The sequence below is a fragment of the Geotrypetes seraphini genome, chromosome 12 (genome assembly GCF_902459505.1).
Source record: "Geotrypetes seraphini chromosome 12, aGeoSer1.1, whole genome shotgun sequence".
Lineage (NCBI taxonomy): Eukaryota > Metazoa > Chordata > Amphibia > Gymnophiona > Dermophiidae > Geotrypetes > Geotrypetes seraphini.
The window spans coordinates 15,418,302-15,433,640 of NC_047095.1; the positions used below are offsets into that span (position 1 = coordinate 15,418,302).

General features: G+C 44.8%; 1 protein-coding gene across 2 annotated transcripts in view; it reads right to left on the reverse strand.

Annotated features, from left to right (window-relative positions):
* The window catches only part of LOC117346938 (putative ferric-chelate reductase 1), a 76,887-nt gene that overhangs the window by 56,699 nt on the left and 4,849 nt on the right, over nucleotides 1-15,339 (reverse strand). For both annotated transcript variants that reach the window (XM_033917226.1, XM_033917227.1), the window contains exons 2-4: nucleotides 14,678-14,876; nucleotides 6,332-6,459; nucleotides 3,289-3,380 (exon numbers count right to left, since the gene is read on the reverse strand). In XM_033917226.1, coding sequence (XP_033773117.1) covers nucleotides 3,289-3,380; nucleotides 6,332-6,459; nucleotides 14,678-14,870 — 413 coding nt within the window. In that variant the 5' untranslated portion in view covers nucleotides 14,871-14,876. The remainder of the gene's footprint in view (nucleotides 1-3,288; nucleotides 3,381-6,331; nucleotides 6,460-14,677; nucleotides 14,877-15,339) is intronic.

The window sequence follows — 15,339 nt, forward strand, 5'->3', positions numbered from 1 at the left end:
TATCGGAGTCTGATTCTACATAGTTACTGTTAGATTTCCTTAGGCGCACTATCCCATCTGTGTTCCTTTTTCTATCACTAACATACCTGAAAAAGGATTTATCCCCTTTTTTAATATTCTTAGCTAAAATTTTCTTCCATTTGGAGTTTGGCATTTCTGACTGCTGTTTTAACAGTTCTAGATTTCACCAGATAGGCTTCTTTAGCTTCCAGTCGTTGTAATTATTTGCAGGATGCAAATGCTCTTTTCTTCTGTTTTACGAGATTCGAGATCTCCACGGAGAACCACTGGGGTTTATTATTTCTCCGTCGTTTACTCACGGTTTTTATATAGAGGTTGGTTGCTTCCTGTAGAGTCGATTTTAGAGCTGACCACAGTACTTCCACACTATCTGTCGTGTCCTGGTTTTGCAGTGCCTCATAGACAAAATCTCCTATGCTCTTGAAATTAGTGCCCTTAAAGTTAAGAACCTTTGTTGATATGTTTGACCTAGTGAATCTCACAAAAATAGAATGTAAACAAAGACTAAATCAAGATAAACATTAACCAAAATCCAGTGAGATGGACTCTATTGACTTTGGGGTGTCAGATTGACCACATGAAGTGAAAGCCACTTCAACGGGTCTGTCAATTCCTCATTCATCCCCTACAGACAGTATTCTTTGTGAATTTTTCATATGCTTTTTTTTATATTTATATATATTATTTTTTAAAAACTTTCATTTCTAACGTTGTTCATAATAGGTTGAATAATAAATTAAGTATTAAAGGTGACTTAGCTTCTTTCAGTTAGTTGTGTAAATCATACTGTTTGGATATGCTTTCTCCAGTGTTTTACATAGAACACTCCCCTCTGCCAAGGCCAAGAGGGGAGTGTTCTATGTAAAACACTGGAGAAAGCATATCCAAACAGTATGATTTACACAACTAACTGAAAGAAGCTAAGTCACCTTTAATACTTAATTTATTATTCAACCTATTATGAACAACGTTAGAAATGAAAGTTTTAAAAAAATAATATATATAAATATAAAAAAAAGCATATGAAAAATTCACAAAGAATACTGTCTGTAGGGGATGAATGAGGAATTGACAGACCCGTTGAAGTGGCTTTCACTTCATGTGGTCAATCTGACACCCCACAGTCAATAGAGTCCATCTCACTGGATTTTGGTTAATGTTTATCTTGACCTAGTGAATCCCTTCCTGAGGTGAAACCACACCATGTTGTGGTCACTGGAAGCCAGCGCATCGCCTACCGAAACTTCTGTGACACTATCTCCATTGGTGAGTATCAGGTCCAGAATCACCCGATCCCTTGTGGGCTCCAATACCATCTGTTTGAGTCGTGCTCCCTGCATGGAGGTTAGTAGCTTTCTGCTGTCGCTGGTCATAGTGGAAAGTTTGTTCCAATCTGCATCAGGCATATTGAAGTCCCCTAACAGCACAGTGTCTCCACGCAGAGTTATGGACTTGATGTCTTCAATTAATTCTTTGTCTATGTCGTCCTGTTTTCTTGGAGGTCTGTATACAACACCAAAGTACAGGCATTTGTCATTTCCCCTGGCAAGGTTCACCCAGAGGGATTCCCCGGTATACTTGACATCTGTGATCCTGGTAACTTTGATGTCCTCCTTGATGTATAGTGCTACCCCTCCTCTGGTTTTGCCTTCTCTGTCTCGACGGAGCACGTTATACCCTGGTATAGCCATATCCCATCCATGGGAGTCCGAGAACCAGATTTCAGATATTGCCACCACATTTAGGTCGGCATTCCTCATTTCCATCTCCAATTCCAGAATTGTATTGCCTAAACTGCGGGCTTGAATGTACATAGCCCTCCATACTCCATGTTTGCCTGGTCTGCACGATTTTCCCGTTTGAGTTAGTTTGCCCCCTACAGTGCTGTCTGCAATGTGAGTACTTACCTTAGATTAAAAAATGGAGTGGTTACTTACCCCACCAGGAAGGTTACTTACAACAGCAGGATGAGAATGGGTACCCTCCCCAACTCACCTAGTTTAAAGCCCTTCGGAGCAGGTGAGCCAGCCGTCGTCCAAGGACGTTCTTCCCTCTTCTGGTCAGGTGGAGCCCGTCTGATCCCTGTAGTCCTTGAAGTACCTCTCCGTGGTCCAGGAATCCGAAGTTCATCTCTCTGCACCATCCGCATAGCCTCTCGTTGGTCCTCTTGATATGATCTTCCCTGGCTCTTCCGATACCTCTCACTGGAAGGATGGAGTGTGATTCCTCGATGTAAATGTTGGTTGGGTGGGGGGTTTATATTATTGCATTGCTACTGATTGAATTTAAGTGCTTAATTGTTGTTATTACTGATGAATATTGTATTGTACTTTTTGTTAAGTTATGGAAAATCAATAAAGATTTATAAAAAAAGAAAAGAAAAGTGATTTAATAGCACAGAATAATTTACAACCAATTAACCAGCTATCTATAGCTTTGGAATTCTAGACAGGCCTCAGATAGACCCTGAAAATGGAATCTACAACATAACCCATAAGAACCAATGTTTGTTCTGAGATTTAAAGAATCTTATGGACATTGATCATATAGAGCAGGGATGTCAAAGTCCCTCCTTGAGGGCCGCAATCCAGTCAGGTTTTCAGGAATTCCCCAATGAATATGCATGAGATCTATTAGCATACAATGAAAGCAATGCATGCAAATAGATCTCATGCATATTCATTGGGGAAATCCTGAAAACTAGACTGGATTATGGCCCTCGAGGAGGGACTTTGACACCCCTGATATAGAGCCACTTGTCAAAGCCCTTCTGCATCAACAGACCAAAAAGTGTTGACGTATGAAGGCAAATGTCCAGAATCTATCCCAGAATTTGGACAATGCAATTCCCCAATAAAATAAAGGCACCAAGAATGTTGGGTTGAATTCTCTGGCTGTACCTCGGTGAAATTTCACGGGGCCTCCTTTCAAAGTCAATGCAATTCCCCAATAAAGGCACCAAGAATGTTGGGTTGAATTCTCTGGCTGTACCTTGGTGAAATTTCACAGGGCCTCCTTTCAAAGTCAAGGTGAGGGTCATTCCCCTTCAAAGCTGCGGCCAGCCTGGGAAGTTCCCTAGCGATACGCTAGTCAGTCACTCCTACACAATGATACAGCCACACTGAGGCAACCAATAGGATGGATTTCCAGTGGCAGAACAGTCACCCTTCTGGGGCGGCTGCTGCCCCCGTCTGCTTTGTGGGAAGTCGGCACCCAGTTACCCTAGACTCGATTCAAACCGGAATGTATAAGAAAAAAAAGCATTACCTAAATTTCACAGATCCTACTTGTGCAGGCGCTACCCATACAGCTTTGACTGTTGTCTTGGCATCGTTACTGGTGTGACTCACTGCAGAATTCTATCAGAAAGAAAAAGCATGTGATTAAGCATTTCTAAGTAGTATGATTTAAGCAGCAATACTTATCCAGATTACCCAGTGGTTATACTTTTCAATATGAAATTCTATGAGAGTTTGCCAAACCTGGTGAGACTGATTTGATGTAGATATCTGGCTAGCATTCTGTTCAATGGCACAGCAAGGGCGAGAGGTCCCCGGGGTGGCGGCGCCCCTCCTACACCCCTCCCACACCCCTTCGGCTGCGCGTGCACTGCTTCCCTTCTACTGCACCTCTGTAACAATCCTGGTGTGAGAAGCAAACCCCAACCTGCTGTCGTGCCAGCATCGGTTCTTCCTCCGATGTCACTTCCTAGGCACGGATCCAGGAAGTTACATCGGAGGAAGGGCCAACGCCGATGCGACATTAGGGTGGGGGTTGCTGCTCACTCCAGGAATGTTACAGAGGGACGAGGAAAGGAAGTGGTATGTAAGCGTGGCTGTGGGCAGCAGAGAAGAGTACGGGCGCCTGCGCCCTCACCAAGATGGTGCCCGGGGCAGATCACCCCCCCTTACTACGCCACTGATTCTGTTATGCTATATGTTATTCATATACTGCATCCTTGAACAAAAAGTTCAACTTAAAGAGGTTTACAGGGTTCCCCCGCAAATTTGAGGTTCACGAACCGCGGACTCGCTCATTCGCGGTCTGCTCCAACCACCAATTCCTGTAGTAAAGTCGGGCAATACCAATCAGGAGCTGCTTTGACACGCAGTTCCTGATTGGTGTAGCCTGACTTTACTACAGGAAGAGGCGGTCGGAGCAGACCGCGAGTGATTTTCTTCACCCACCGGCGCTCCAGCTGCCCTCTCCTGCCTCTCCAGCTGCTCTCTCTTGCCTCCCCTGCCTTTTGACAGGCAAAAAACCGTATTTGCGGTTTTTCAAAATTCGCAGGGGTTTCTGGAACGGAATCCCCGCAAATTTTGGGGGAGTACTGTTTGTCAAACAGAATAATACAGTTGTCTATTATAGCATCATAAACAATGCATCAGTGAAATAAAAATACATCACAAACCGCAGACCAGAGGATCTCTATAAATAGGGCAGGGGTGTACCTAAAAGAGTAAGAAATGGACGATAGCACGTTTTATCTTTAGGACCTTTGCATTCTACTTCTTGCCAATGGTTTTTGCAAGTGAATTAAAAAAACTCTGGAAACTTTGTAGACTACATAACAAAGATGGATTTCAATGATTAACCACACCCCTCCCTCCCCTTTTACAAAGCCGCATTAGGCTTTTTTATCGCTGGCCATGGCAATATTAGCTCTGACGCTCATAGGAATTCTATGAGCGTCGGAGCTAATACTGCTGTGGACGACAATAAAAAAGCCTAATGAGATTTTTTTGTAAAAGGGGTGGGGGGAGAGGAGGTAAATGATCTAGCAGTTTGCTGCTTGTGCATTCTTGTCACATTAGTCAGCATAATTCCTAGTTGTCTGTAGGGAAGATATGTAAAATCTCTTTCAGGGATGTAATAATAATAATAATAACTTTATTCTTCTATACCGCCACAGTCAAAAGACTTCTAGGCGGTTCATATCGAAGAAGGCTGGACAATCAGCGAATTACAGAATGCAAGAAGTGGGGGAAAAACTTATTACCTAAGAAATAGATAAAAAGACAGCATATTACACCAAGATTGACAGAGGGAAAATATAACTTAGTAAGTGATGAGGTTTCTGTTTAGGAGATGAATTTGTCAAATAGTAGGGTTTTAATTGCTTTCCGGAATGCGCCGTAAGTCAGCCTGGTTCCATTAATGTAATTTCTCAGTCAAGACTGCTGTTTGCTTGCTTGGAAAATGAAGGACCTGTCCAAAAAGGATTTGTATTTGCAGACTAGAATATATACAAATGATTTCATAATTACTATTGATGCTGTGACAATACATAATACATAGTTCATACTTTACAAAAGCACCTACTGGGATTTTTTTTTTTATAGTTTCTCTCCAATGCACATCTCCATGTGCAAGCTATTTGTCAGTCTTTCTGTCCATCCTACACCACATAGTCCTCATTCCCCATAGGAATTCCACAGCGGCCTGCAACAAATTAAAAATAAACCCTAACGCAGCTTCATACAAGGGGGGCCCTAAGAAATACTGAACTTGTTTGCAACATCAGAAAACTAACGCTTGAAAAACAGGAAATTTATGTTTAAAATTCTTTACGTATGAAGCCATTTTAAAAGTACCTCTCAAACATTTAAATAACACTGGCTTTTACAAAGCTGTGGTCAATGAGGTATATGCTTCAACGCTCATGGAATTCCTGCGAGCATCGGAGCGTTTACCTTAATTGCCTGTGTTAGAAACTTTATATAAGGAGCCCTAAGTTTGATAAAAGGCCAGGCATTTGTTTTGGCACAAACAATTGATTTACTATGGTCTTTTCCCCATGAATAAAGAAGGGGGGGGGGGAATATATCTTTACTGACTCAGGTCCCGAAAGTCTTGGGAACCTTTTGTTTTTCACTGTGCAGCTCCTCTATTGATACCTTCCAGGATAAGGTGGCACAGCCAGCAGCTGCTGGTCCATAATACATGCCATGGAAGTCTCTTGCGTTCCTCAGACAGGAAGAAATGATGGGGTGGGGTACACCCAACTGATAACTTGTTGATTTTTGCATTCACTCTCTAGGAACTAACAGTTTCCTCATTATGAGAGATTAAATCTGTCAGATTTATACTATTTATCACATTTCATACCAGTGAGAGTTAATTTTTGTTCAGATGAACACTCAAGCGATGTTATATTCGGAGTATACGAGGTCGCTAGACCCTTGAAGGCTCTGAAGCCTGACAAAACAAATAGTCCAACCTTTTATTTCCAGGGCAACACAGCCCTTTGTTTCTACAGTAAATTTAAGTGCTAAAATAGTGCAGGTATTTCTAATCAAAATACACCTACCGATGTGTCACTACAGCGAAGGCCTTGAGAGTTTGCATCTAAATTTTTAAACGTGCCAGCAACTGTGTTTAGTCCAACCGTGTGAGCTTGCAGCAAGAATCCTTTAAAAGGAGCTCCTTGTATAGTCACTGGCAGGAGGGAAGGGAAAAGAAGCTGTATAAAATTTAATCAATGAATTTATTAGGCTTTATTTACCGCCTTGTTGAAGAAATTCATCCAAGGTGAGATACAGCAAGAATAAGCCAATAGGCAATAGAGAATTACTTCAGTAAACATATTCCAAAATCAGTACAGATTACAACATGGTACCATATGCTATTTGCAATGTCAATACATATGCTATTTGCATATGCTATTGCTATTTGCAATGTCAATACAATACGCATTAAAACAGTGGTCCCCAACACTGTCCTGGAGGACCACCAATCAGTCTGGTTTTCAGGATAGCCCTAATAAATATGTATGGGGCAGATTTGCATGCCTGTCATCTCCATTATATGCAAATCTCTCTCATGCATATTCAGGGTTGGGGACCACTGCATTTAAACATCTGTAATAGACCGCACAGGGTCAAAACAAAAGGTAGAACAGATAGACAGATAAGGCAGAGTAACTGGAGTTGCGATAGAAATAAGAGCGACAAATTGGAGGTAAAATAAGCCCTATGTCTTTATTTTTCTATATTAGATGTTGCCCGCCTGCTCCCATGTTATCATGTCATGTTTTTTTATATCTGTATGGCTCCTTGTATGCTGACACCTAGTTGGGTAAGTCAAGCTTTTGTTTTCCCCCTAAATTATTGCATAATCCAGGTCTTGCATTGTGATACTGCGTGCCAGTTCAAATGCACTATATTCAGACATTACCACCTGCTATATGAAAAGTGTCATTCACTACGTCCATATGTTGAACCTCAGCAGCACTATGGAGATAGCAGCATTGAAAATAATTACAAATCACCCCAACTTTATCCAGATAGCACTGAGACAGTCCACAGGCTGCGCCAAAATTGAACCGCTGTCAGGATAACTCTCTCAATAATTGTGGTCCTAACTTTAATTGAATGGTGATTTGAATATTGGTATTTATCTGGATAATGCTAGTGCTACTTTGACATTCAGCTGGTGGTGGGCAGCTCTGTTAATGTTTTCTGCCGGCATAGGGCCCAGGCTTGAATATCCATTTTTTTAAAAACCAGCTAGCACCTTTCTAGTTAACTCAGTATGCAGAGCTAACTGCTATTTATGGGGTCTTATTTAGGTGCTAACACTGGCGGGTTAGCTCTGAAAATTGGGAGCTAACTGGACCAAACTAACTTAGGATAGAGACATAAATAATCACCATTTACCTCAAAATGTGCCCTAAATAGAACATTCATGGGTCTTATGGGACACTGCAAGGCTACCCACACATACACCCACAGTCTGAAAAAATGTCAACACAATACGCATTAAAACAGTGGTCTCCAACCCTGCCCTGGAGGACCACCAGTCAGTCTGGTTTTCAGGATAGCCCTAATAAATATGCACGGGGCAGATTTGCATGCTTGTCACCTCCATCATATGCAAATCTCCCTCATGCATATTCATTAGGGCTATCGTGAAAACCTGACTGACTGGTGGTCCTCCAGGACAGGGTTGGGGACCACTGCATTAAAACATCTGTAATAGCCTGCATAGGGTCAAAACAAAAGGTGGAACACAGACAGAGTAACTGGAGTTGGATAGAAATAAGAGCAACAAACTGGAGGTAACTGGACCCCATCCCCGAAACACTCTCAGCACAGATGGCCTGCACTTCAGCACTGCCATTTTCGGCAAAATAACCAGTTAAGTGCTGCTGAAAATGACTGGTTAGCCTCCAACAAGTGAGTTAATCAGTCAGTTCCCGTTCCTGGCTGATGAACTTACACTGAATATCAACCGGCTGAACTTTTAAGGGGAGACCTCAACATAGGCTAGTGTAAAGTTGAGCTACTGTAGCATAGAGTCCCATTTTATGGAATGAGACCTGGTGCTACAATAACCCAACTCATGATAAAAGAACCCGACTTTACAGTTGCCCACATTGATATCTTCCCCCCTAAATTTGATGATTTTAACCCAGGAAATCTCTCTATAGAGTTGATATCTCTCCACAGCAGTGGCGTACCTAGGGTATGTGGCACCCGGGGCCCATCATTTTTTGACACCCCCCCCCCCTCATGGAAAAATTTTTTTTTTTTTTTTTGCAATAACCATGAAATGGAATAAATGGTCAGAATAGAAACAGGCAGTGAAAATTTTCTTTTATTGAACCTCATTTATGTAACCATTATTCCAAACATAACATAACATAAATTATGTCGGAATTGTCATGACATCAGAAGTACATATGGAGTAGTTGCAGGTGATGCTTGGGACAGTTCTGATTATGTTAGTTTGGTTTTATGTGTTTTTTGAATAGAAGGGTTTTTATTTCTTTTTTTAAGGTTTTGTAGTTTGTGGTCGAGGTCAATAGGTTGTAGAGTTGGGGGTCAAGTGTTGCAGCTCGAATGGCTAGGAGGTTGTCGAACAGTTTTTTTCTTTTGACGTTTTTGGTTGGAGGGTGTGTGAATGGTGCGTGAGTTCTCCTATGTCTGTTTGAAGTGGATTGAATTATTTAGCTGAAGAAATTAGTTACCCCCCCCATTCCACACACATTAATTCTCTTCCATTTTTGTTCCCATTATAAAAAAACACTGATAAGTTCCCAGGAAAAAAATACATTAAAATAAGAAGTGAAAACAAAGGCCCCTACAGATGAGAACATAACATAAGAATAGCCTAACTGGGTCACACCAATGGTCCATCATGCCCAGTAGCCCATTCTCATGGTAGCCAATAGTGCTGCCCGATTCAGAGAAAAATATTTCATTCGATTCGATTCACCCTGTTGAATCGATTTTTCGATTAGATTCACTGTTAATGACACCGCTTTTTAAGTTTAAACAAAGTATAACAATAAATTTCACAACAACAATAAATTTCACAAAGTACTTAAAAAAAAAAAATCACATTTTTCCATTAAAGCAGTTCTGGAGACATTTGCTTGAACAGTCTTTTTTCCCAGTCCATAAGCAAGCAATATGAAAAAGATTTCCTTAATTATCTACTCAAACATTTTTGCTATTTACTTTCATTGTACCTAGACTATTATTCAGTAGAAAAAATTTAGTTTGTTCAATCAAGCAGAACATTCACTCATAGAAGTCCAATGTCCACACAGGATTTGATTGAACAAACCATATTTTTTCTACTGAATAATAGTTTAGGTATACTGAATAGCAAAAATGTTAAAGCCACACAGAAAAGCAGTAAAAGTCAATAGGTTCTCCAAGTGGGAACAACCTGATGTCTCAGCACTTGAGGAAAAGACCACGTAATAATGTTTATAAGATAAATCATATAAATGATTATACTGAAGCAGGGTGTCCTCAGCGTGAGAGGTAAGCGAGAGGAGAGAATTCTCCAGTGCTTTACACAATAAGGCTCCTCTGCCTGCAGTGCACACCATCATAGGACACCTCAGGTGTGCTCAAATTAATCAATGTGATAAATTAAACAGTGATAAACAATTGGTCAATCACAAGAGTGCAAGATCAAACAGGTTGTTCCCACTCAGAGAACCTATTGACTTTACTGCTTTTCTGTGTGAGTAGATAATTAAGCAAATTTCTGATAGCCTACAGAACTGATTCTCACCTTCCATCCCCAGCCCCCAAGACTTACCAGACCCCCCCTGCCGATGCATTTACTTACTGCCTGAACTGGATATTAAATCGTGGGGAAGAGAGGAGAAATGCGGGGAAAGAGCCAGCCAAAACTAGTATTTGTTGCTGCTGAGTGCACCAATCCAGGGCAAGCAGACGCTTCCCCCATGTCTTAATAACAGACAATGGACTTTTCCTCCAGGAATTTGTCCAAACCTTTCTTAAAACCAGCTACGCTATCTACTTTTAACATAACTTCTGGCCACTTCATTTTTAAGCTTAGATCTTTCCTTCCAAACAGAGACCTTGCTAGATGTCAAATACAGCACAAGGTAACTTCACATGGACTTAACTGTGCAGGAAATGAATCTCCTCATACACCCACCATATAGTGCAAAAATGTGCAAAGGTCTGTTTTTTTCTTTCGATCACTACATAGCCTAATGCCACACAAGCAGCGCTGTTACAAACATATTCTGAAGGTCAATGCTAAGGTTGACAAAGTTTCCTTCCTTGGACCAGAAGGAGATACTGACAAACCACTGGAAGAGATTCTAAAACAACTACCCAGAAATAACACCCAAAGACCCACTCAGTGTGTGAACCAGTTGAGTGGAGTGGACTAACTGGGGGTGGAAATGGGCCCAGAGTTTGCTCAGCAGAATTTCCCAGACTACCTCTTCCTCTCAACACACTGACATGCTACCACCACCACCAACACTAGGAACACCTCACCGAGTATGCCAGCAATGCTTATAAACTTTATAAAACACATTATTATATTTTCTTATAAAGCATATATTTTAACTGAACTCAGCCTTGCCATTCACAAAAATAGAAAAGTTCCCATTTCAAGCTGTCTCATGTACACTTTTCAAATCTAACATATTGTAATCACAAAACAGAAAATAAAATTATTTTTTCTACCTTTTGTTCTCTGATCAATATTCAAATCTTGTTGGTCCCAGGCTCTTGTTGTCTTGCTTGCCAGGGTCTCCTTTCTCCGTGCTAACCATCCGTCTGCCATCTCTGTTCTCCCCTTCCGTTTCCCTTCCCTCTCCCGGAGATCTGGCATCTTTCCTTTTTTTTGTCTCCATCCACAGATTCACCTTTTCTCAACTCCCCACCACCCCAGGATCCACCATCTCTCCCTTTCTGTTCCCAACTATCCTCCTATCCAGTATCTCTATCCCCCCTCCACACCATCCCCTGTTTCCAAGTTCTCTCCCTTTCTGTTCCTTCCCTCCCTAAATCCCATTATGCACCATCTCTCTCCCACTCCTCTGTTTTTAGACCCATTATTTCTAACCCCCAAAGTCTGGCATATGCACGTATCTTTGAACCCCCCCTTCCCTCTCTCCCTCTGTGTACTTTTACACCAGGACCCCCCTCCCCCGAAGGTCTGTCCCCCCTCAGAAGGGCTACACCCCACCCCTGAAGACCTGCACCCCCCGAAGGACTTTACCTCCCACCCGAAGGTCTGTCCCCCTCTGAACGCCTAAACCCCACCCCTGAAGGCCTGCACCCTCCCCGAAGGATTGTACCCCCCACCCGAAGGTCTGTCCCCCCCTGAAGGCCTGCACCCATCCCGAAGGCCTGCACCCACCCCGAATGCCTGCACCCACCCCGAAGGCCTGCACCCACCCCGAAGGCCTGCACCCCCAAAGGCCTGTCCCCCCCCCCTTGAAGGCCTGACCCCCCCTTGAAGGCCTGCCTGCTTGTCCCCCCTTGAAGGCCTATCCCCCCTTAAAGGTCTGCCTGTCCCACCCCCTTGTAGGCCTGTCCCCCCTTAAAGGTCTGCCTGTCCCACCCCCTTGTAGGCCTGTCCCCCCCCTTGAAGGCCTGACCCCCCCTTGAAGGCCTGCCTGCTTGTCCCCCCTTGAAGGCCTGTCCCCCCCCTTGAAGGTTGGCACCCCCCCAAAGGCCTGCACCCCCTTGAAGGCCTGTCCCACCCCCTTGTAGGCCTGTCCCCCCCTTGAAGGCCTGCCTGCTTGTCCCCCCTTGAAGGCCTGTCCCCCCCCTTGAAGGCCTGCACCCCCCCTTGAAGGTTGGCACCCCCCCAAAGGCCTGCACCCCCTTGAAGGCCTGTCCCACCCCCTTGTAGGCCTGTCCCCCCTTGAAGGCCTGCCTGCCTGTCCCCCCCTTGAAGGCCTGCACCCCCTTGAAGGTCTGCACCCCCCCCCCGAAGGCCTGCACCCCCCCGAAGGCCTGTCCCCCCACTTGAAGGCCTGCCTGCCTGTCCCCCCCTTGAAGGCCTGCACCCCCTTGAAGGTCGGCACCCCCCCTGAAGGCATGCACCCCCCCTGAAGGCCTGTCCCCCCTTGAAGGCCTGTCCCCCCCCCTTGTAGGCCTGCACCCCCTTGTAGGCCTGTCCCCCCCCCCTTGTAGGCCTGTCCCCCCCCCCTTGTAGGCCTGTCCCCCCCCTTGAAGGCCTGCCTGCCTGTCCCCCCCTTGAAGGTCTGCACCCCCCCCGAAGACCTGCACCCCCCCCGAAGACCTGCACCCCCCCTTGAAGGCCTGCCTGCCTGCCTGTCACCCCCCTCCCCCTTGAAAGTCTGCCTGCCCGCCCGCCCGCCCCACCCTGAAGGCCTGATGCCCTGACCCACCCCGAAGGACCATTCGCCCCCCTGGCCTCCCCGCACTACCTATGAAGCAGCCGCAGCAGGATCGCGACGTCAGCTATCTTTGCGCTGCTTAGGAGCTGCTTCCTGCGCCGGGCTACCTTAAGCTACTGCCCCCCCCACGCCCGAAGGACCGCTCGCCCCACTGACCTTCCAGCACACCTATGAAGCAGCCCGCAGCAGGATCGCGACGTCAGCAATCCCTCAGCTGCTTGGGCGCTGCTTCCTGCGCCGCGGTCCCGCCCCCTCCTCTGACGTCAGAGGAGGGACGGGACCGCGGCGCAGGAAGCAGCGCCCAAGCAGCTGAGGGATTGCTGACGTCGCGATCCTGCTGTGGGCTGCTTCATAGGTGTGCTGGAAGGTCAGTGGGGCGAGCGGTCCTTCGGGCGTGGGGGGGGGGACTGAGCGGCAAGGCCGGGAACACCCCCTCAGGGCTGGTACCCGGGGCGGCCCGCCCCCCCCCGCCCCCCCCTAGGTACGCCACTGCTCCACAGATAAAAGTTGCTGTTATTTGGTTAATGTACCTTATTCCATAGTGGAAAGACAATTTCCAGGACAAAGGTATTTATATGTGTATATGGATAAATATATCAATCATAAAATGTATGCAGAATTTTACAAGATATATAGAGGACCATTAAAAAGGCGTTAGGGGCCAGATTCAGGAAATGGTGGCCGGAAAGATCCATGCTGAGAGAGTATTCAGTAAAGAGTACCCTTGGCTGAATACCATCTTAGGATGGATCTTGCACCTAACTGATGGTGCTGTACTTAAGTCTTCTAAAACTTGGTGTAAATCCTGATACACAGGTAATAGAAGTTGGGCACAGAAAGAACTTAATTCCAGTGGCTTAGTAAGGGCATGGACTGTCCCCAGCGCTGTCTTGGTGGGAGGTGCTAGCACCTTTCCATCCCCCTCCCACCATGCTCACACCTCCCTTCCCCCAACCCTCAGCAGCAGGAGCAACTTCTCAGGCCTGCTGATCATGCTGGCCTGGCTCCCCTCTGAAATCACTTCCAGATCACGGGGCCAAGAAGTGCTATCAGAGGGAAGGCCAGCGCTGGCAGGAGCAGCAGGCCAAAGAAGTTGCTTGTGCTGGCGAAGATTTAACAAGGTATGGGGGGGAAGGAAGGGCGCGTGAGTGCGGCGTGGGGGGTGCGGAAGGGCACTTCCTACCCAGGTGCCTCCTACCCTTGCTACACCACTGCTTCTTTCTATAACATTTTGACTAAATCCTGGGACCCACCCATGTTCCTCCCATGGCCTTCCCTCTTGAGTTGTATGCTATAATTTTTTTAAAAAAAAATATCGTACTATATTTACATAATGAAAACAATTTTTTTTTATATCGTTCTACAAAAAAATCGTACTACAATTAAAAAAAAAAAAATATTGTGCTCTATTTACATAATGAAAGAAATTTACAAACACCATTGACTCAGGTAAATGGATTATTTGAAAATTGCCCAGTCTTTTTGTGGGTAAAGTACATATCCATGGACTCGTGAATTTTTGTAGCTGTCAGGAAGAAACTAATGAATAAACAAGAAAAAGAATTTTACGTATTGAAAGTCTAATTGGGAAACAAAACCGTGCATTCAGAGTTAGAAATAAATGTGAGAATTATGATCTTCATGTGCCCATGTGGAAATACAGCAGAATCTCTTCTTATGTGTGCGAATAGGCTGTGGCGCAGTGGCTAAAGCTACAGCCTCAGCACCCTGCAGTTGTGGGTTCAAACCCACAACTGCTCCTCGTGACCCTGGGCAAGTCACTTAATTCCCACATTGCCCCAGGTACACTAGATAGATTGTGAGCCCCCAGGACAGACAGGAAAAAATGCTTGAGTACCTGAATAAACTCATGTAAACTGTTCTGACCTCCCCTGGGAGAACAGTATAGAAAATTGAATGAATAAATCTAGCCTGTGTGGCAACAGGCATCTACAGAAGTCCAGAAATTGCTTTAGGAAGGAGAAGTAAAATAAAACCCACCTGTGACTTCATCACCTGCATTGTATGAGCTCTGAGATACAGAGATGCTATAGGGTGCCTGGGCCGTCTGTGGTGCAGTATTACCATGACTGGGTAGCATTGAATCACAGGCTGCGCTGATTTGGCCATTCGGATACCCGAAAGTGCTCCCAAAAAGGGCTCCACAAAAGAGAAATATAGCGTGGCCAAACATATCAACCTGCCAAAAACAAACACATTGCTTATCAAAACTTGTTGTAGACCCTCGCTCAAAATACAGTATCCCCCCCCCTCTCTTTCTAGTGCTAAATCTTTTAAGCAGAATACCTGAGGTGGTTTGGCTTATTTGTGACTTCTGTGCTGGCTCAAGAAACTGGGACATGATGGTCCTGAGGTAAATAACCACGTGGGTAAATGATGGGCACATCATTGGATATAGGCACCATGTTAAAGAATAGCCCATTGCCATTTATAAGTGTATGTGCACATATATACATATGTATGCCAGTATTCTGGCCATTTACACACATTCTTGATGAGAGAATGTATAAGATGCTACCACTCCTCCTGCTGGAAACTCTCTCACAATAGTGGAGCCACCTTAAGATAGGAAGCGCCTCCTTAGGGGGAAGTGACATAGGAAGAAGGAATCAGGAAAGCAGCTACAAGGAAGTATAAGAGGC